At 36.4% G+C, this 23398-nt stretch overlaps 1 protein-coding gene across 1 annotated transcript in view; it reads right to left on the bottom strand.

Moving 5' to 3' along the window:
• Window positions 1-21976, bottom strand: part of LOC144663855 (FERM, ARHGEF and pleckstrin domain-containing protein 2-like) — a 38749-nt gene extending 16773 nt beyond the window's left edge. The window contains 16 exon segments of the mRNA XM_078524927.1: window positions 7906-8057; window positions 8517-8647; window positions 8649-9312; window positions 10220-10360; window positions 10786-10880; window positions 11270-11336; window positions 11937-12025; window positions 12153-12240; window positions 12678-12724; window positions 13225-13298; window positions 13807-13859; window positions 14221-14265; window positions 15031-15109; window positions 15874-15916; window positions 17840-17944; window positions 21680-21976. Of these exon segments, the coding sequence (XP_078381053.1) occupies window positions 7906-8057; window positions 8517-8647; window positions 8649-9312; window positions 10220-10360; window positions 10786-10880; window positions 11270-11336; window positions 11937-12025; window positions 12153-12240; window positions 12678-12724; window positions 13225-13298; window positions 13807-13859; window positions 14221-14265; window positions 15031-15109; window positions 15874-15916; window positions 17840-17944; window positions 21680-21799 (1993 nt within the window). The 5' untranslated portion in view covers window positions 21800-21976.
• Window positions 21977-23398: the final 1422 nt, after the last annotated feature.

The following is a 23398-nucleotide window of genomic DNA, read 5'->3' as shown; positions in this document are numbered from 1 at the left end:
CATTGTTCAAAAGAAACCAAACCTTTAGCCTTGACTTTGCAAAGAAAAGAAATACGTTTTTCCTTGGCTATTCACAACCTTGGAAAACCCATGTTTGTCCCTGACAATGCCGCAAATGCTTCCCTATGTCTTGCTATTGCAGGCCGAGATACCTAGAAGGTCAACCAGTAAACCAGGAGGAAATCAAGATAATACCAGGAAAATACCACCCTTAACTGAGTTAAAATGCAACGTCTCCCATAATAAATCAGTTGCCACATCTGGCGAGAATGAAGTAAGACCCTTGCAGGACAAGTGAACATTAAACATGTACCGTGAAGTTCCCACAAGCAGCGACTGCACCATCACACTTCCAAACGCATATCTTTCATAACGCCACACATTACAGTATATCCCGTGAAGAATCGAGAAAACTAAAGCAGGTCTTTATGGTGAGTGATTTACATTTCTATGACAGCACTTGTACAATCTCCTTACTGTCAGTTTCCATATTGCAATGCTAACAGAAGAACTTATAATGAAAGTTATGTGAAAATTTTTGTCATGGTTTGTTGCGTAATAGTCAGAATAAACAGTGTCGTTTGTTTGCTCCTGTCAAAAGGGCGAGTGCCTTCATATTATACACTTAATATTTGTACCCACTTTACGCAATACTTACTAGTTGTTCGAATAAGAGTAAGAACTATACAAGTGGTAAAAATTAAGCTCAGAGGGAGGCTCCAAATAGACCTGCCACAAGTGGAGCTTCCCTTAGCCGACTGGAAATGTTATTGAAAAGGGTCGGGAATATTGGGAAGGACTTTTAAAGTCTAAGGCCTAATGGTAACGAAGTTGGATATTTGAGAACCGGCTGACTACTGTAGGTTGACGGTGGTCACTGAGCCTTGTTCTTGGACAAGACAGTTAGAGTATGGGTACCAACGAAATGTCAGAGAAACCACGCATAATGCTGAGGGGAGGGGGGGGGGTGACTTGAGCAGTGCTTTCACGCAGTGCTGTTTGAGTTTATTATGCTGTACAGGGTGATTCTGTGGATAAGTGTGAGTGACCATTCAAATGGCAGCTATTGAGCAGTACTTTAATGTGGTGCTGTCTGCATTACTTGAAACATATTTCTTTCTAATAAGAACGTTGGTATTCTTGGGAACGAAAGCGTTAATGCAGTCAGAGAAGTAATAACGTCTAGGCATACATGAAGTACCTGATACAAAGGTATTTTATTGAGTGTTACTATAAAATGAAGTAGCCAAAATTCGATAATAATAACATTTCCATGTTTTACATGTAAAAGCTTGGTAACAAAATTATTAACTGAAAAAAAAAAGAAAAACTAAGCACACAAAACTACCATTAAATTATTCAAAACGTAACGCTAAAAATACACTGAAAAAAGTGTCCATTAGACAAATAACTTACATGTACTCTTAAATTTATAAAGCTAAAAATGTTGGGATCAATTTAGGTTTCTGGGAAACTGCTCACCTACCCCTCCCAAAACCTAACATTTTGCCCAAAGCGATAAGTAAGGGTTAATGTAAGGTTTGGGGAGGGGTAGGTGAGCAGTTTCCCAGAAACCTAAATTGATCCAAATGTTGTTCTCAAAGTATCTACATATGAACACAAGCAGGTAAATGATGACAGTGAGTTTAGGAGACGGTACCACTTTAAAAGGAATTTTATGAAAAAAAAAGAAAGAAAGAAACACTGCCCCAGCTAACAGAATTAAGGTGACTAGAAAGTAAAATATTTTCTTCTTTAAGACTCATTCTTACAGTTTTGCATTCATCGTGCATTCATCAAGACCAGAAAAGTTCATTTAAATGCAGGGTTGCACTGAATTCTCGAGGTGCCTAAATCCACTTTCACCATTTTTGTACAAAACTTCCCTTTAACTGCCATTTTTAAAAGTAATCTTAAATAACTTCTTCATGTAAATTTCCTTAAATCTTTCCTAAAAGCTATAGGAGCACAATACCATACATTTAAATGCTTGTAAATACAAATGAACCAAGAATTAAAAATGCAACACAATTCGAAGGATATTTTTCTAACCACATGAAAACATTTTTTTAAACTATACCGTAATAATTATATTTTTAATACTATAATCCACATTTATTACTTTTCTACATTTAACTGTCTCATTCTAAATAAAGACAAACATTATTATACTAATCTTAATGTGTTTATCCCTATAATTTCTATTCCTGAATGCTCCTTTCTTTTTTATAACAAATTCAGGCACACCACTTGCAAAAAACTGTTGACTGAAATTTCAATTTTTCCAAGATGAATTATGCCCAATAACATATACATGTACGAGGAGCAGAAAGGATTTTGATGCAAATTTTGATTTTGAAACTTGGAATCAATTACATTTTGTTCAGTAGTCTAAGAGCTGGAACCTCACTTGTTAATTATTAATTAATTAATTACCATCGATTCTTTTATCGACAGTTTGGGAAACTGACAGAATCATACTAGACCATACTACAAACTGTCACCATTCAAAAACCATTCAAAATCGTTAGTGCTTATCGATATGCTTTCATTTAATTCAGCTAGCTTTTGTTCTTGTTTGATTTTTGAAATACTTTGGCAAACACTAATGGCTTTTTTGTGTACAAAACTATTTACAGCTAATTACATCCATTTATATGTCATTATAGAATCATATGAAGTATTACTCATTGGAAGAATAATTTTATGATTGTCACCCCAATACAAAAATTTCCCAACCCAGACTTGCAAATGAGTTACCACAAAAATAACAGCAAAAGTATGCACAATGGTCTCAAGATCACAGCTGAAACTAGAACATTCTTAACCATCAAAAACCAATTTGCTTTAGGTCTTGAACTTTTACCGAGTTTATACTCATAGAACAACCCTCCAACCTTTCCTTAGTGGCCATTTGGCCACCGACTGCTCAAATTTGGTTGCCAGTGAAAAATTTTAGTCGCTAAATTTAGCTCAAGCTTTCAATCCTTCTTCTTAATTTTAGTCGCCAGGCTGGCGACTTTGGTTCCAATTTAGTCGCCAGCTCCAAAATTTCGGTCGCCATGGTGACTAAAATGGTCTTAACTTGGAGGGTTGTAGAAAACGGCACAGAAACTCGCTTGTTTTGGTTTGGTTATTTCTAACCCCTATAGGTTAAGTCCACAAGTAAATATGAAATCCCTTAACAGCACCATTATTACTCGATTTTAAAATCAATTTTCCAATATTTTATGTCTTTTAACATCAACTGTACAATAATATCAAGATCCAAACTTGACCAATATAAAATGAAACGTTTCTGACAAAACAATGCCATTTCAGTCTTAAGCTTATTCAACCATATCCTGTCTTTCATTTTCTTAAGGAAATGCCATGGCATGCTTATCTACCAGAACCAGCTGTTCTTTTTATTATTTATTTTAAGAGGTTTTAAAGGTTTAAAACACTTATTGGCTTTAAGTCCTTAAGTTAATACATCCTTATAAACCAAATCTCCAAGATCAAGATCTTCACTTAAATTTGAAGTATATAACTATTAGCCAAGCCTCAGTAATTGATAAGCCATATTAGTGTCAAAATGAATGTATTATTGTAATCCAGTTGAGACAGGAAATGAAAAAAATGGTTAAACACAGGAAAGAAAGACATTCTTTACATTATTAGCATAGTTTTAGCCATCTGCAGTTTTAGCCTAGACTTAAGTTTATTGAAACATATTTAATCCGTTTAGAGTACAAATACGAAGTTTGACATCTTTGTAAACAAAGGCATCTGTTTTGAACATTACCTTGTCAACAAAACCTAACACTTCATTAATTGTGCATTCATTTGTTTCTTAGCAAAAATGTACTTTGAAAATTGTCCTTTGTTATCTTGAAAACCACATGATTACTGTTGTTGACTTCAAGGACCACAGACCTCATCATAATCTAGAGAGAGATTAGGAAGAAAAGAATTAGAGTGAAGAAGAGTTAGAGAGAGAATAAAGTGCAGTCAAATGAGAAGAGTTCAGTAACAAAGGAAGCAAGTTATATGCAAACTGTTGGCAACAAAGGACAATGCCTTGATGCATAATTTTGTGCTTCAATGACAATTAAGTCAATAGACGTACGGTTAGCAAATTACAGGTTATGAAAATGCGTACTCTTCAATAAATTTTAGTTTTGTAACTACTTAATCTAATTACAGCATATACATTAACCATCTCAGTCCAAGTGAAAACTGTATATTGTTTAGTTAAACTCTCTTTTTGTTAGTTCTGAGGTACACAATTCACTCAACAATGTACATTGTACATGTACATGTACAAGTTACCTCTGCACTGCATTTTAAGAAAAAAATATGAACCCTGTCATAATTTTAAGTTAACTAGCTAAATTAAGTTATTTTTAACTTTTTTCAACATAATATTTTTGAAACTCTTGACAATTATAAATTTTAAACTTATAGTTTATATATAAAATATGTAAATGTATGCCAGTCACAAATTAAACAAATTTACAGTGTAGCTACAAAACAATGAACAAGTGTTTTGAAATACACTTGAGATTTTACCAAAGGATTTAGTGAAACAGCTTTCTTTCCTTCAGTTTTACAAAATCAAATAATTAATTGAATACAGCTTAATAGTAAATACCTAATTTCAATGTGTAGCAGTATCAAGATGCTTACATACTTTTGCACAGTACTGTATCTTGGTTTTAAAATACGTTAAATGGTATCCATATTCAGCTCATAAGGCCATAATAGACCATTTCAAGGTTACCGACGCCATATTGCAAGAGGTGCAAAACCACTGGGGCGAGCGCAAAGTTTATAGTAAATGTATGGAAAAAGTCGAGAGTTTTATCCTCAATAATTTGACTGAAGGTCAACATTCTGCAATTTCTATTAATTACAAACTAAAGATACCAGTTGAAAGAATTTGCCGAACAAACTTGAGAAATTAAGTCTCACGAAGAAAGCCGCAAATTAAGATTTTGATTTTCCGTACATTTGTCTGTAAAATCGGCCGCCATTCACAGGAAAATTTAGAAGCATTTCTATGAAAAACTAAAAATACGATTTCTCGCTTCCCAGTGATTCTGAACACTTCAAATTAAATCGTCAAAATCTTTTGCTAGGTAGCCTTACTTCGTAATTCATAGACATTGCAGGATGTCAATATTTTCTCAAGTTATCGAGCATCAAACTCCCGATTTTTTCCCATACATTTACTGTAACTTTTGCGCTCGCCCCATTAGTTTTGCACCCCCGGCCAAATGGCGTCGGTAACCTTGAAATGGTCTATTATCTTCCATTCACAGTAATATTTCTTACATCGTACATGAATTACCCGGACATAATTAATAATAACAGTAAAAGTGAGTCCGCTATGCGAACATGTGTGGACTTTCATTTGAATAAAAGTTGACATTATGAATCAATCAATGAGTTACTGTAACAGTCAACAACTTCAAGTTTCGAATCGAGTAATTCGAGATACAAGGCGAAAAAACAAAGAACTTGTCAATCAACTTATTATTTACAAGACTGTTGGAAGAACAAAGTGTACTATTACTTGTCTTATGTACTACGCTTCAAGAAACAAACGTTACCATTGCCGCTTGGGATGTCACGCAATGTGAAGGAGCGTGGTGTGACCCTTTGTCACGTCGTTCACGACAAATGCCTTTTTTCATGCAAATAAAAACCTAGAATCCTACAAGAACAGCAGTTCTTAGACCAAAAACCTTTCCTTACCGCAAGCAAGATAGGATACTATTTTCATTAAAAAAAAAGAAATGTTGCGTGGAGCACGTGAACTGTCTCGCATCGCTTGTTTACACAACCCTTACTTTTTGTTTAAAGCTTGTGTAAACAACTCATCGAAAAACTTATTTTCTTTCAATGAGTTCTTTTTTAACCTTTTTGGAACAAGAACTTTTCAATAAGCTTTCACAAATAATTTCTTAGTAGCTTGCGTAGAAAGGCGGAGAAATATATTTTTCTGTTTACGAAATATTCACTTGAAGTCGGTGTTTTGAGAGGTGGCGAAGGACGTTATTTGAACCGACAATTTTAAAATTATTTTGTCGCACGGTTTGGATATATGCATATTCTACGGTTCGATGTTATTTTTATTCTTTTCATGACAATGTTTTAGTTCAGTTCTGAATTCGACATCAGTCTTTTGTTAAATATACTACTTGAGAGAAATGGAGCTGGTGAATTATATCCCGGAGTCCAAGACAAGTAAAACAACATGATCAGCGAACTTGTTTTGATACAACTCGTTGTGCATTCATTGTGTTTGGCAAAGCTGAAATAAATAAATAACCAGACATTTGATTCGTTTTAATATGCGAATCAAAAATGCTCAAGCCGCACAGAGAAACAAAAACTGTGGAAAGTGAGTCAAAAGTGTGAAAAACAAGAAACGTGACCTATGACCGCAGTTGTTCAGCTCATTAGATATGAAGATTTCAGCCGTCGTGATTGTTATTTCACTTTTCATCTACGCCACCGCTGCCTTTGAAGTTGTTCCTTGATGTATATTTTCCAGCCACCACACGTTCTTCAAAAGCTGTGTCAAAAAGGCTTCTAGATTCAAGAATAAAGTGCGACTTACTCGATACTGATCGAATATCTGGGTTTACTGCCTTGGCTGCCCATCTCACCGAAACTTCGGATCCTCCGATCACTGTCGAAAACTTCCGAAAGCACTAACCCGAGTTATCACGGAAAGTGACCCCCCAATCGGAAAAAACTGCATGACAACAATGTGTAGACTTTAAAGTCCACACAAAAATATACCGGCATTTAACATGAACCAATAATAATTTTTACAAATATTTGTATATCTGTTTTACTGCTATGCAAATGTTTTATAATACTTGTAAACAGTTTGCAAGATCACTGCTTTGGATTTTTTGTGTTACCTTAATTATTTCACTGTTCATCAGATTTCTCCACATTGAGTGCAGACAACTCAGTGAAGATTTAAACTCAGCTATAATATTGAGTGGTTTAGCCCAACAGACCATCAATAAAACTGCTCACATAATGCTGCAATTTAGTAAATCTATCAAGACTACCAAGAACCTGCTCAGTTTTTAACACTTACAACCAACACCAAAAAGTCGTGTGCCTGTTTTATTTCTTCTTTTTTTTTTGCATGCATGTATTCATGTTTGTGTGTGTGTATTTTTTTCTAAATTTATAACTCTTTTTTTTTTCAATTTATAAAAATACCATCCAGCTTGATTAGGGTGGAATTTTACCGGATACAGTCCTATAAATCTTGCATTAGATTTCTTGTTAACTGAAGGTACATGTACATAAACGTGTTGTTTGTTTGCTTGCTTGCTTGCTTACTTAATGCATGTGCCTTGTATTCAATAATGTAACAAAAAAATAATTTTACATCGAAAAAGTTCCCACCAGATACAAACTCGTACATCACACAAAAGTTACACCAATAAAACAAGTTTGCCAACAGAGTTCTAAGTAAACAAAATCAACACAGCCGAAGACCACCAATGAAGGAACCTGATGCTAAACAACTGAGAAACAAATTGTATAATTATACAGGTTATCAAGAAAAGCCACCAAAGATTGCCATCCTCAAAACACACCACTCAGCCACCTAAGACCCAAGTTACCATACACTGAACAGAACATGCTTACAAAGTTGGCACCCAATAAAAAAAGGCCCTCTTGGCTGCATGTAGTATACAGTATGCAAAAAATACAATGCTGCAAAACTTTCTAGTGATTTTGAAAGGGGCGGATTGGTTTTGCAGCTTCAAATCTGCATGGCAGAGGATGAAGCTGTTACCTACAAGTTAACTACATGTAACACTACTACGCCAGTACTGTTTAATGCATGTAAACCTTTGAAACTCAAAGAACCCTTGCACCCACCTTTACTGTGTCTGGTCACTCCACCATTCTGCACCTTTGTGACTATGCTACTGCATGTGATGTTCAGTTTTGCTGAATCTCTTTTGGTTTCCTTGTTTTCTGGTTGAAAACCATTGTGGGGTACCACCTGAGGGCGTTGCACTTCCTCTGGCCTAGCAATTTACAATAATTATTGTTATTAATAATTATCTTAGAAGATAATTCAATAAATTCTGAAAGTAATGTGTCCACACTGAACCTGGGGAAATTGACAGTGACAGTGTTGCTGTTTGCATTGGTAATACATTAAAAAAAATTAAATTTAACTTGATCACGAGCTCAAAGGCAGGATGTGAGAATTCATGTCAGACTGGATAAACTCTGCTGGCTATTGGTTTATGTATTTTGCAATAAAAATCAGATACAAAAAAATCTATTTATTTTATGTGTACAACAAGTTAAACAAAATGGTATGACTGAGGTGTCCAAGCTACAATCTCAAATCATGAGCTCACAAAGGCTCTGCGCAGACAGGGTCCAAGTCTGCACATGTACAGTATTTTTTTTTTTTTTTTTTTTCAGGCAGTCCCCACCCATCAGTGCCTTTGCACCCAGTCATACAGTGTACTTACTTCTCAATATCATTCAACAGCTCTGGAGGCGGTGAAGGTAGAAGCTCTGGTGGTGGAGAGGGAAATTCCTGTCCCACCCCCTCATCTCTAATCTCGCCTGGAAGTTCATCAACTTCGGGTGGTGGTGGGGGGAGGGGAGGGTGGTGGAGGCGACAATGTCTCGACATCGCTCACCTCTACCGGTGATGGTGGTTTGGGTTGCGGTTGGTACTCGATGCGCACACAACCTTCAGGAACTAATTTAAGTTCTTCTTCAACATCATTGTCATTGTCTTCACCGTAATAATTCAGAGGAGAACCACGTTCAAATCCTTCATCCACATCACCCACTCCCTCGTCACCATGATCTTCGACTGTTTCACCGGGATCATGTACATTGACTGCTGCCTCGGTGGTGCTTGTGACAGCCGCTTGTAGTGGCTCTGCCTGCCATTCAAGGTCTGCCTCTGATCGAGCTTCCGAGGGTGTGTCTGACTCATCCTTCGTCATGTCAGGTTCGTCGTCAAGATCCTGCAGGGGAATAAAACCCTTATTTTCTGGTAATGGCTCGGTCATTACATGTAACTCCTCCGCAGGTGGGTTTTCTTGTGGTTTCTCTTCATGCTCAATAGTTGTGGTTGGCCCATTCAATGATAAAGGTTGTGTGTCTTCGACTTCCTGGTGAGGTATAAGAGGTCGTGGAGGTGTCTCTATTATTCTTGTTTCGACATTACCATATCCTGCAAATAACCTTGGTGACGGCTGAGAGGAGTTCCCCACTGAATTGTTTCTTGCAGGTGTTTTCATGCTTTGTGATCTAAAATAAGATAATAACAATTTATGAAAATCATTGAAGGAAGTAAAAATTATATTGAATAAAATACTTGCAACAACGTCATGTATAATTAATGTGATTTTGAAACTCTTTTAATGATTAAGATGCTCCCTTCAACAAAGTTTCAATACTGATCAAGGCAGCATTGTTGAGTTAACAGTTGTTGAAAGACTGATCATCCTACAGAATTTGTTTTCTTTTGACGTCAATCATTAGGCTGAATAAGCCTTATGCATAATAAAGTCATAAATTCACCACCAAGCCTTGTTTACCATATAATTTTCAACCTTCTGCCACCTTCATGCAGTTTTCATGTGGGTATTCTTTTCATCTTTGCTGCATAGGGAATTCGTTCATGATAAAATTTGCAATTTCGCACTTCGAAAGCTAAGCTTGGTGGTGAAACTAGCCAGTCTGACGTAAACATGCATAAGGGCTATTATGCTCTACTGATCCCAAAGAAAGGAGGGAAGTCAAGGTTACATGGAATAAAACAAAAGAAAATTCAAATTATTCCCCTAGTGAACATCAAATTAATTCTTACAGCGTGACGCACCTTACCGTGGCCACCCAACAAACTTTTTTACAAGTGTGCTCTTGTTATATTATTATTTGTTAGACAAACATGCCTTCTTGCAAAGTTGAATACGATCAAATGGAAACTTGTTGCATCGTATTTATCAACAAAACACAGTGAAAACGTAAAATATTACAAGATAACACTTGTAAAAAGTTTGTTGGGTGGCCACGGTAAGGCATGTCGTGCTGTAAAATTAATGTTTGTGATCAGTGGAGCCTAATTCAAAATTTGTCTTTTTTATGCAAGCAGTGAGTGATTTCAGTTTACACATGTTGATGTAAAATAATAATGTACATAGGAGACACAAACCTTTCAAATAATGGCTGTTGTCTGAAGGTTGTCCGACATCCTTCAATGATTTGTTTTTGTGTTCTTCCACTGTATCTGTATGAAGACCCCCTGCTAAGGATTCTTGGACGAGTCCTGGCAATAGGTTTTCCTGCATTTTGTCTAAAATAAACAGATTGCATGCTGATCTTTTAAACATTGAATGTATATAAATCCTTAGTCACAAACTTTAAACAATTAGTTTCTCCAGTTGACATTTTCAGTTTCCCGTGATACTATAAACATTACGAAACAATCCTCAAGTCCACAGCTTTCTGGGGTTGTAAAATATACTAAAAAAATAGGACTTGGAAAAAAGTCCATCCAGTCGCCCAGAATAAGTAGATTTTCCTACCAGACAAGAGACTTTTCAAACTCAGCTGCTCAATTGCCTGTTAAGCCAAGACAAGCTGTCTGTGGACCTTTCTTTTTACATCACCAAAGTAAACTCAAACAAGCATAATAGTAAATAAATAATGTTGTCCAAGCAAGCAAAGCTTTTCCCAGAACCCACTGATGACAGATAAATTTTACACTGATCAACCTACCGAAAGAAAGCATGTGTAGTTATTGCTATTTTCCAGAAACTTTTACAAGCATTCCTGCTTGACATTTGAAATTCCACAACATCCTTGTAATGACCCTGATGAAAAAAAAAAAAAACAACAACAACAACAACATTACTTTCAATCAGGTTGCATCACAGGGTTTTCATTAAGAATTGTAATAGCAGGAGAATAGTGTAAAGTAACCAGAAATGATTTCTAAAGGTTCGCATCTTAATAAAAAAATAGGTACAGGCCTTTGAAATTTAGCCGGAGAATTCTACGTAGTAGCGGGAGAATTCTCCAATCTCCGATGCTTAATGAACGCCCTGCATCAGTTGCTTAGGTAGGTAGGTAGGTAGGAAGGTAGGTAGGTAGGTGGGTAGGTATATGAACATGTAGGTTGGATTTATGCATAGGTTTCCACTGTACAAAGACACTACTGAAAATTGAATGTTATTCTTGCAGAAGCTTTAATTTGACTTACAAATATTTCTGGATGGAGCTTTACAAGAAATCTCTTTCTCTTGAAACTAAGTTTTCTAATTTTTGCCCTGAAAGAGAAAAAAAATTATTTCACAGTCAGATGAAAATATGTCTATTAGTAAATATAAAAGTAATGTACATTTATTTACACATTTATTGACTGAACAACTGACGTACAACATCTCCAAAATATTTTCACAATACTAAATTCCTTCTGTAAGCTCAGGTCTTGTGCATGTGTTACTAGGCAACTGATAACTATTTTGAAAAGTTATTCCTCTTAAAGTCCAACTTAGCATACATGTAAGTGGGAGGCGCAGTGGCCTAATGGCTGGAGCCCTGGCTTGGGTTGCTGCATTGTGTTCTTGACCAAGACATTCTCACAGTGCCTCTCCTCACCCAGGAATATAAATGAGTACCAGAGAGTTAAATTTCATGCTGGGAATAACCTTGCAATGGACTACTGTAGCATCTCATCCAGGGGGGGATGGGGAAAAAGGGAAAATAAGGCCACTAGGCTCAAACACAGAATTGGCCTAGTATTTTAAGAAAAGATCAAAGGTGTTGGGGTCTTCTTCTGAAGAGAAGCCTGCTGTGACAGGTGTGGAGAAAGGAGGAAGACCCGGATTTTATCATAATTAAAGAACAATGCAAGAACCACAACTTACCAGGAAAAGGTGTTGATCTTTGAGCCATTCTGAAATACAGACACTCCCATATTTGCAGCAGCAAGGAAAAGTTCAACATTATCTTTATCCTAAAAGGAAAAAGGTAATGCCTTGTTATGCAATGTCATTCTCTCTTGGGTTTCAAGGTGCATGCACAAAATGCCAGAACAATACATAGCACTTTAAAATATCACAGATTTTAAGCTGCTGCATTACCTTTGCAGGGTAAAGTGTTACACCATACATTTCTAATCTTCTGGCTACATCCAAAAGATTGTAGTCAGCATCAGCAGGCAAGAGTCCTCTGAAGGGAAAAAGAGACAAAATTTGAGTGACTCTCTAAACATGCCAATCTAGTTGCAAACCTTGCATATCTGTACATGCATAATGCGTTTTTGTCTCTCTTGATCTTGTCTATCTTTTAGTAAATCTTTTTGGTATGTACCATACAAGGTGGATAAGATTTGAGCTGAGTTTGTTACCAAGTACAGTATATAATTCTTTTTGAAGCAAGTAAGGTTTGTAATTTTGCCTATATGCAAGAGCTTATGTGGGATCACCTTTCAAGAAGAGTTTACAGTAAAAATAACGTAATTTATTATAATAATTATTTAATCAAGAGGAAAAACAAATTAATTAAAAATTAATCAGAAACTTTCTGATTAAATGGGCTATATATGTTTTGTATAATTTTATCATAAACACTGTACATGCACTGCACATATTACTTAAGTCCAGTACCTGTGCTCCTTGTGGTAAGTTGATATTCTTTTTTCAGAATCCGATGTCTGTATATTAGAGAAATATAATCATATAGATATTAAGTTAACATGTGCATGCAGGCTTTTTGTTAACTTGTTGAAAAGCAAAGTATGGAGGGTACATGTAGGTGCCATCTGTACATGGTGTGCATACAGGGCAACTATACATGTAGTAACTTGAAAACAGGTGACACGCAAACTGGCAAAGGTAACCATGACAACCTTACCACAGGTCAACCCCCAGGCACCTGTCACACTGATTTCTCAGTGGATAACTGATTAATAGAACAATTCCTGTGTGGTACTTAAGGAGATCAGTATTGAATTCAGAGGTGGGATGAAAGGGGTAAAAGAAAGGCAAAGAACTAGCCACTAAACCACAAGGGCTAAAATCCCTTGAGTGAGTGAACTCTGCGTGTGCTAGTCAGTATGCTATCTGCTGACCGCCAGCCAAACTCCCAGTTACCCATAACTATAAAGAATCTAATCTTACAATTATACATCATGTATGTGTTGACCACACATACCTGACCAGGAAAAAATTGAAACTCTGATAAATATCCTGTTCTGCATGACATTCCATCATAATCTCCAAGTTCTCCTAGAAACAAGAAAAATATCAGCGAGGGTGAATACATGTAAGCCTGTGTAAGAGTACACATTATACACCTGTGCACAGTAACTTCAACAGACACTGGTCAGTTTACAAAAAATTTGGTCAACTTAGATGGGTGTGGTTTAAACAGAAAGTTTAAAGCCCATTGTACTGGTCAAAAATGTATCAACCTAAAAAACTTTTTATGGGACATACACACACACACTCAAAATTTTTGACAGCGTAGCCTGGCCTTTAAATTTACACTGCACTGGTTGCCAAATTGGCGACCTGTTTGAAAAATATGGAATTGCCAAATTTTGTTTTCACTCACCATGGAGACCAAAATTGCAGCTTCGATCATTATCCTTGCATATCCATTAAGGTAGCCAACTAACACATAAATATATGTTTTAAAAACTACAGCTCCAAATTAAAGACATAGTGGCCAGACTAAAACCGAGTAGTAGAAAATACTTTCTTTAATTTTTAAAACACAAATAAGGCAACTTACCTTGAACAATATATGATGCTAAAAGAGCAGCTGTATTTTCTGAACATTTTAATCTGGAATGTCAAAACAAAGCATATTTATTTAATAGATAATTTATGTAAATGACTTTAATTTGTACAAGCAACTTACTGAATCTAAGGGAAGCAGTTCTGCTGAAAATCATGTCAGCAAATAATTTAATTTTCATCTCGCAATTCATTTGTCAGTCCAAGGACAATACTTACAGAAGAAGCCAATTTTTCCCCAGCTGACTTTTAACTTCAGTTATAATTATATCATTATACATGACTTGTACAACTCAAACTGTTCCTGATGCTCAAAGCTAACTTAGGAAAGCAATTTCAAAAGTACAAACATGTAATGTTTTAGTGAGAGACACACGAGCCATAAACTAAATTTAGCACTGAATTTTACCTTCCACTTAGAAGATCTCTTTTTATCTGTAGCCCAAACAAATATCTGCAACCAAAAAACACATCAATTTGACATTATAAGGACAATTAAACAACTGCTTATGTAAATCATTATTGAAATTTTACAGATAAATTATAATAAAACTCATGTTTGGTATAGGACCTGATTGTTCAAACAACATGCACTGCTGGTGAACACTATTCACCAGAGTAATTACTATCGTGGACCATGACTACAGTGTAAGTACTAAGGATGGGCCGATAACAGTTTTTTTTTTAATCAATAACAATACTGAAATAATACTGGGCTTTTTCTTTAATATCGCCATGTTAGACTGCAGATAGCATGATGTCATTGGCTTAGCTGGTATTTGTTTCACCAAATAAAGAAGCATCTGACAATGTAAATGTTGACTGTTCAGTTCTCTCTTACTTGCAACAACATATGGACATCTCTTCAAAAAAGTGCAAGGTTGGTACTCAGGCCTTGCTCAAAATTTATAAACATTAGGTGCTTGCCAGAAGAGTTCAGGCTTCAAGGATCATGTGGCCTGCAGTTTCGAAAGTGTATTGAAAGCATCAATAATATATTTTTTTCATTGTCTGAGTATTACTAGTTTCCAAAAATTTCCCGGTATCATGGTATTGAATATTTGGTATCTGAGTGTCCGTTAGTTGAGGATAATAGTAGTAGTATAAACTTCTTTCAGTGTGAAAAAGAAGATCAAGACAACAAAATAGACAAAGTTAATTAAGGCATGAAAGCTTGGTATAGCAAGATACAGGTGTTATTAATAACTAAATTCAATACCTAGTGTACTCTTCCTGGAGAAGTGCTGGATCTGGTGGATAAAACTTCACACAAAATCTAAATAACGTTGAACGAAGATCTAAAAAAGAACATAAATTAATACACATTTTAAAAACAACAAACATGCATGACTATATACATGTAGGAGTATGCATTCAGGCCTATTGGCCCATCAAGCCAGCACTTATCTTCCATCGGAAGAAGTGACTGGGAATATTTTTTTACTCCCCTTCCCAGCATTTGATTCACTGATCAATACTCATTTTTTTCACCTGGGAAGAGAGAGCCACTGTAAGTGTGAAGTGTCTTGCATTTTTGCTTATTGCACTTTTCAATAACATGCAAACTCTGCTCAATCAACCGGTTAACCGGTGTACGATTTTCGCTGCCATCAATGATCTAGTAAGCAGACCTCTCATGAAACAGAGGTAATCACTTCAGAAGGTCACATCTGTTGGCTGTGATTGGTAGCTTTCGATCTATTTTCTTAATAAAAAATTATTTCTGTTTTTCAGTTTTTGTTGGTTGTTGCCATAATTATGATTGACAGCAGCGAAAAAAACACAATCGTTAGTTGGGTTTTGAACTTCAGAGTTTGTGTGCTACTTAAAAACGCAATAAGAACACAGTGCAGTGACCCCAGCCAGGGCTCGAACTCAGACTTCTCTATCTGGAGTCCAGTGCACTAAACACCACTATGTAGACGTGCATCACCTCCCATTTTTTTGTGCACACATATTCATACAAATGCATTCACAGAACTTGTGAGTTGCAATACAATATCGCCAAAATAAAAAGGCAAAAGCAAAAAATATTAAAAAAATAGACTTGATATCACCTTACCTTTGACTTGTTTGTTTATGGGTTTTATATCATCAAGCCAAAACTAAAAGACAATAAAGAAAGGAAAATGTTAAATAAAAACACACATCAAATAAAAGCAGAATAGCAACTTTTCACTTCAAACAAGTTACAGTAGATGAATTTAAAAAAAATGAAAAAAAATGGAAAAAAAATTGGATATTGCATTGTACATACTATTTTTGAGATTTTGATAATAATAATTGTTCTAACAAAAAAAAAAAATAAAAAAAAAATTGACTGTAAAGATCGTAAAATCACCAAAACAGTGAAAATTCTAGAAAAAATTAAAATTAAAAATAGAATGAAATAATGTAATATGATAACTGTCAATATTGTTTTTCAAATGTCGTTAAAATTATGTCAATTATATATTGCAGGTGCCAAATTGAGGAAAATATGCAACAGCAGAAGTCAAGATGTCTGCCACTAATCAAATCTGATTAAAGAACGCGGTTACTATACAGGGGAAAATATTACATGAAGTAAAAACATTAATAGTTTATGGATTTTTGCTAGCTACAACCATTCACAAGCAGCCAAAGAAAAAAATGTTAAAAAATACAAATTAAAGTACAATGCCATACTGAAAATGTAATTCTCGATTAATTTTTTAGAGCTAAATGAAAAATATTCATAAAAATTATGTAACTATGCATTGTGTTTTGCATGTTTATTTATGTATAAAGAAAAAAACTAAAAGACATTTATTTGGTTGTAACACATGTAGGGCCAGTACAATTATGCAAGCAATATTTGTAATAAAATTAATTTAATTTGCATGCTATCATCATCAGTTATAGTTTTTTTTTTCTTTTAAGAAACCAGAATTTTTTTCCAAACAGGACCATTTTATAAGCTTTAAAGTGTTGTTGTCTCATCTCAGAGAAAAATCAAAAGATTTTAATTAATTTTCTTTTTTTTTTTGGCCTGCATGGAAGACTACCACTTGGTAGGTTGATTTTGACGTCAATGATGTTTGTGGCTTATGGATAATTAATACTATTGTTAGCACTAACTGTAGACAAGCTTTCAACTGATCAAAACAAAATTTGGCATGGACAAACTTTGCCTTGATTTTTGGAGGAGGCAATTTATTTTAGCATAGACCGTTTACATTTTAACTTTGTGTACTCAAGCTTTATCAAACCAGCTGCCAACATACGCACAACAAACTACATGCACGTTCTTTAAATGGTCTGAAAAATGAAGCCCAGTTACAAATGCACATGTAGCTGCCTGCATGCTTAGAACACTGTGTAATGATCGATTTGACTGTTGACTCTGCTAGATAACAACTTTAACCCATTATTAAAATATCAATTCTCATTAATACGTACAGTGTATTATAATCATTATTATCACTATCATTATGTTATTTCTTTAAGCTGAACAGCACTTTTTGAATTCATGCCAGCTACATGTACATGTTTTTGCTTCGAGTTTTGATTGGTTCACTGGACTGTCCATCTCCTTTGTGATTGGCCAGAAGGATTACATGTACTTTCAATTGGTTTTGGCTTTAAGCCATAAGCCACGCTTATGAGAATTGCTCTTAACTAACATACTAGCAATTTCTTATACTGTGAGATCAAACACTCACTTTTTTTAGCACATGTTGGAGGCAGTCTAATCAAAACGTAAGTGTATTAGTTTTGGCAAATCTTTGTTGTAGCACGAATTATTTCATCCAATCAAAAACCTGGGTAGGTGCTTATGAGTACTCCGGAAGCAATTACGCCAACAAATATATCATGTTGCTCAACAACTTCTGGGACAAATACCACAGACTCAGTCCCTCCTGGGGGAAGTGATCTCGTCATCAACTAGCACTTATTCCCAGACTGGAATATGATTATTTGTTAAGGCCTACATGTGATAGCTAGACGTGACTGCATTAATAGTTTTTAACTACAAGCAGTATGTATGTATGTAACTATGTACTTACCAAATTATCACTTTTGTCATAGAAATTTAATCCAAAGTATTCACGCTCTTCCAAGTTTAGATGCTCGTACACATCGTCGAATAATGCCTTCCCTTTGCACTTTGGCTACAAAAAATGAATAAAAAAAATTAATTTAAAATTACATGTTGTACCATAAACAACCTACAGAGCAACACTACAACCTGGGAAGGGGGGGGGGGGGAGGGGAGGGGCCCAAATGAAGGATATGTAGATGCTTATTGCCTTGCTTAAAGAATACATTATGGATTTGATCTATACTTAGGGTGTTTGGGAAAGAACACCAATATTTTCTCAAGTTATCGTTAAGGGTTGCAGATTTAGAAAAAATAATAATAATGAATAAATATTACAGTTGACAGTCTAGACTAAATGGGAGTTTATGCGTGTGACAAGACACTTGGGGCCTGCTTACACGGAGGGAGGGTAACCCTCCTAGTAGGGTTACTCTGCAAGAAGGGTCAAAAGATAACCCTCCTTTACATGTAAAGGGTTAATGTTATCTCTAGGGCTATCTCTGCCAAACAAATCTACGGAAATTCCTGAAGCCGTTGAATTCTCACTTCGTCTTGTACACTTTGATAAATTCAACGGCCCCGGGCACCCATGTCCACTTCTTTGCCTTTTTTTGACAGAGTCTGGTCAATTGTCCACTCTTCTTTTCTGTTCGTTTTATTGCGTGGCTGATCAAGTACGGCTCCGTCTGTCGAATGTTTGTTTTAGTCAAGAATTTTGCCAATTAATTGGACATCATCAGGAGAAAATGCTCTGTTCCATCAGCAAGACTGTTGTCCTGACTGTCGCTCAAACTAATTGTAGAGTCTCGGCTTGGATTTGCTGCTTATGCTAGCACAGTTCTCAAACAGGTTTATACAGCTATAACTGTGTGAAGCCATGTTAACAGCTAGTTGACAGTAAACTGATCGCCCTAATCTTAACCCTCCTAGAAGGGTAACCCTACCACAAGCTTTTACATGGCATAAATAAACAAGAAGTTGACTCTCCTTGAAGGGTAACCCTAGCAAGCCGATAGGGTTACCCTCCTCTTAGGGTAACCCTACCTTGCATGTAAATGAAACCGGAAAAAACAATAGAGAAGGGTAACCCTAGCAAGCCGATAGGGTTACCCTCCTCCTAGGGTAACCCTACCTCGCATGTAAACAAAACCGGAAAAAACAACAGAGAAGGGTAACCCTTCTAGAAGGGTTACCCTCTTTCCATGTAAACAGACTCTACGTGATCTAGTCCATGTACAGTAAGTACCAGATAACACCACCCTCTCCCAAGACGAGAATTGCATTTCACGATACATGATTCTCATAATTACCAAGAGACCAGGCCCCGGTTGTTCAAAGGGTGGATAACACTATCCACTGGATAAATCACTATCCAGTGGATAAGTGCTGACAAAACAAACTATGCTATCCACCGGATAGTGATTTATCCGGTGGATAGCGTTATCCAACCTTCGAACAACTGGGGCCAGATAGCCACTTAATTGTCTCATACACTGTAATAACCTTTTAAATAAAACTGCAAGTACAAAACCTCTCCTTCCGACATGTAGAAACCCGGTAACTCGAACTCGGATAACTCTAACAACCCCGTTAACTCGAACAAACTTCCATTTTCCTTTGATTTGAACCCACCTTTCAGTCTTATTCAATTGACCCTGATAACTCGAAACCCCGCTAACTCGTAGTGTTTTTCCTATCCCTTCAGAGTTCGAGTTACCGGGGTTCTACGTGCAACTTTTCTATCTAGGCCCACTCTTTCTAACCTGTGGTTACCACTAGTTTGTCTAGAGTGCAATGGGAGTACCAGCGCTTTGCATTCTAATGATCGCTTATGGATGGATTGTTTAATTTTTAAGAACACAGGAGAAGTGCAAAGAGAAACATGAGGCATAAGTGATTGCTTCTTGCACTGCTCAAGTGTTCTTAAATATTCACAAGTGCTTATACAACTCAACAGTCCACTAGGAGCATTGCCTTACAAATACATTTCCTTCATAAACTGCTCAAGAAACTGCATGTGCTAAAACTTCGTGTATTACAACTGATGCATGCCTAGTGACGAGTTTGAACTGACCAATGTCATTTAACACACAATTCCTTAAACACTTCATAACGAGACTTCACTTCACAGTAACATAGTGTAAGGTGCAGAGCTACATACACTAGCTGGAGCATTTTATGGGCCTGGGAATTTTAGCATCATGGAATTTGTAACATTCTAGGCAGTTACCTTACGTTCTGTATTTGCATGTAAAATACTTCTTGGGATTTAATGATTAGCAGGTACTTAGACACATTTAGAAGGATTTAAAAATTGGGTTTCCGTACGTGAGAAAGAAGGAGAGCATTTGTTTCTGTCCTGTGGACGTTTCCTTTTAAGAAAGTGCACTTCAAGGTTTATTTATTTTATGCAACCATTCATTCGTGACTTTCTGAACATGCGTTTAAAATAAAATTAAAATGCAGTCTAAGAAATCAGTCGTTAACGAGAAAAAAGTAAATCCATTCAACGACTAGCGTCATTATCACGGCAAATTTATAATATGAAAAGGAAGAAAGGTCCCGACTTATCTGATAAATATGATTGCAATATACCCGCCAATAACATCAACACAAAATTACATTTTGTATAAATCTGGTCGAATAGTGAAATTGAAAATCAGTATTATTTTACTGTCAAAAGAATTACGTTTAGGTGCATCAACAACGCAAAAGACAAACTCCAAAAAGCAATTCGTTTCCATTTATCAAATTACAATTAAAATTCTGCCTCTGTATTGCAGTTGAAACACTTGTCAATGACACATGCAGGGTAACAAAACACAGCATATTTCTGTTCACGAACAATTTTCGGAAGTGATTTGCTGAAAATAGTTCGAATAGCGAAGCAAGGCGAAACCGCTAGATAATCTGTTAAAAATCGTATTCTGAGCAGTGTTTACGTCGCTTTCGTAGAGGTGGTCAAGAGTGAGCTAAGCGCATACCACGAAAGAAAAACTACATTTGAAATCTACAATTTCAATGTTCAAGAATTCGAATTATCGATCAGATAACGCGACAACTCAGGCAAAGTTTGTTGTGGCCTCCGACTGCATAGAAGAATAGACTTCCGACACAGCGAAGGGCTGCCCTGCCGAAAATTTCGGTTTCTGACATCGTGAAGTTTTTTTTTTTATTGGAAAGATCATAATATTGTACTAGGGTGAAAGGTGTTTTGTTTACCGAAAAAAGTGCTGGATTTCGAATTGTAACAATTGCTTGAGGATTCCCTAAACAACCTGAGACTAAATGCGTGAGGATAGATCGACAAAACATTACAATAACTACACGCAGTTTCAAAAAGAATATAAAAGTCAGATTGCTTCTTCAGGTCACAACAAAAATTATAAAACCACCAGAATTCGGAAATACAAAAGTAGGGCACGTGGACAGCCGAAATATAAGTTTCACAAAACATTCCGAGAACGCTATATCAAATAGCTCGAACAATTCATCGAAAATGCTAATTTGCGCATTTTTCAACTTCAACAACAGAACTGTAAAAAATCCTCATCGGCAAATAAAAGCGTCAACGAGCTAGTAAACTAATAATATGCCATTTCCCTTTAGTTAGCGAAACAGGGATGCGAGAAATTCGCCTTATTGAAAGGCAGCTGCCGTGATATTTTTATTGCACGCCGCGAAGGGCAAGAGAAATTACCGAACAAGCATATAGATGGCCAATAGTAAACAGAAAGCTGCAATATTCGTAATTATTTTTTTCGTCTTTGTAAAACTATCATCGCGTTGAAACAAAAGCCCTTACCTCTAAATCGAATTTCACCACAGAATCATCAAGCATACAAACTTTGACGGTGACTTTGCGACGATTTGCCCTTCCACGACTCGAACTTTCTTGCTCGCCTATCTCGTAACGACGCGACATCTTTCGTCGGCTGTGACCTCAGAGTGCACGCAAAAACCTGCCAGAGAAAGCTCCCCCTCCGACAAAACCACAATAATTGAAGAGCAGACGGTCCAAAGGCAAATTCAAAACTAAAACACTACAACAAAACGAGTCTAAAATTTCGACTCGGCGCGGAACACCAACATGGCTTCAAAAGGGCCCAGTCCGATCCTCGCTGCTGATTGGCCCAAATTAAGTCAATTATACTCTTTCCAAATATGGCGCTTTTGCGCCCGGAAGTGAGCTAATGCAGTACGGAATAAAACAAATACCCCTAATCGCCGGCATTCGCAAAGAAATCATCTTTTAATTACAAGAGTGTCTCTAAATGTTCATCACACGCACATATTTGATATTTTAGCCTTTCATTTGCAAATGACGCAAAGGGAAAGCAAAGAAGTTTCGAATTTAGTCACAGGCTATTTTGTGATTGTGGGGTGGATTCATTTCCGGTGTGTTCATAAACCGTTATATCACATATACTTTCTTTTTCATAGACGTGGGAGTCGTTAAATTAAAAAAGTTACTAGTTCTGTTTCTTTTCTAGCTAAAAGGAAAACAGCCCAAGTCAGATTTCAAATCAAATTGTGAGAATCAAAAGATTGCAAATTTCGGATCCGATTCGACCTCGGCTCCTGGTTCTGCTAACTGCTTCTTCATGTACGTTATTTCCAAGGTTATTTCCTATCTGTCCTTTAGCTGAAGATGTCATTTCCGGTATCAAATTAATTACTCAAACAATTGCTCAATTACCTGACTAGGTGGGGCGTGATACGTGGGATCAAAAGTCTTAAAACCGTTAGACTCTCAACAAACGCCTCGGCTTTGAGAAGTTTTGAGGCTTTAAGTTTCCTGTCAGCGTTATAGCCGAGATCAAATAAAGGTTATTTGGGGAAACGTCATAGGACCAACCTCGTGTTTCTCTTTTCAAAATGTATTTTATTGTACTTTTTTTCATCTTAAATGAATATGATCCTTTCTATAAAGCTAAGCATATTTCTGTAGTACTAGGGGTATCAAATGGTCATTGCGAGCATTTGCGAGCATGCGAGCACAGCGTTTTTCTTTGCGAGCACGAGCATTGACAAAATTAGCCTTGCGAGCAACGAGCACTTTTCAAAAAGCTACCTCACTAAAAACCGAGCATGCGAGCACTTGTAAAAATGTGTGAGCACGAGCAAACGAGTACCCACTAAAATTTCGCGAGCATTGCGAGCAAAAGGTTAATTTTGCGAGCACTGCGACATTTTGATGGACCATTCATGACCCCTAGTACTTATGAGCCGCACTCCACACCCCCTCGCGCTCCACACTCACCCTCGTTCCGCTCGCTGTTTCTTTACATTCTTTCGTGGAACATCGAGGCTGTGAACAGTTTAGTAAATGATTTCAAAGATAAAATAAGCCCAGACTTTGTTATCAAAATTTAAGGATATAAAATTGTCCGAGTTCAGATCACTGCCTTCTTCTTTTCGTACTGGGTTTCTTCATCTTCAAAGTCAATTTCTGCGGAAAATTTTGCGCGAGAATTATCACGATTATAAATACATTTTTCGCGGATCATTGAAAACCGAAAAA

Source organism: Oculina patagonica, chromosome 8, assembly GCF_052425735.1.
Source record: "Oculina patagonica isolate OP01 chromosome 8, crgOcupat, whole genome shotgun sequence".
NCBI classification, from domain to species: domain Eukaryota; kingdom Metazoa; phylum Cnidaria; class Anthozoa; order Scleractinia; family Oculinidae; genus Oculina; species Oculina patagonica.
The sequence above is the reverse complement of the archived record's forward strand: the minus strand, read 5'-3'. Positions and strand labels throughout refer to the sequence as shown.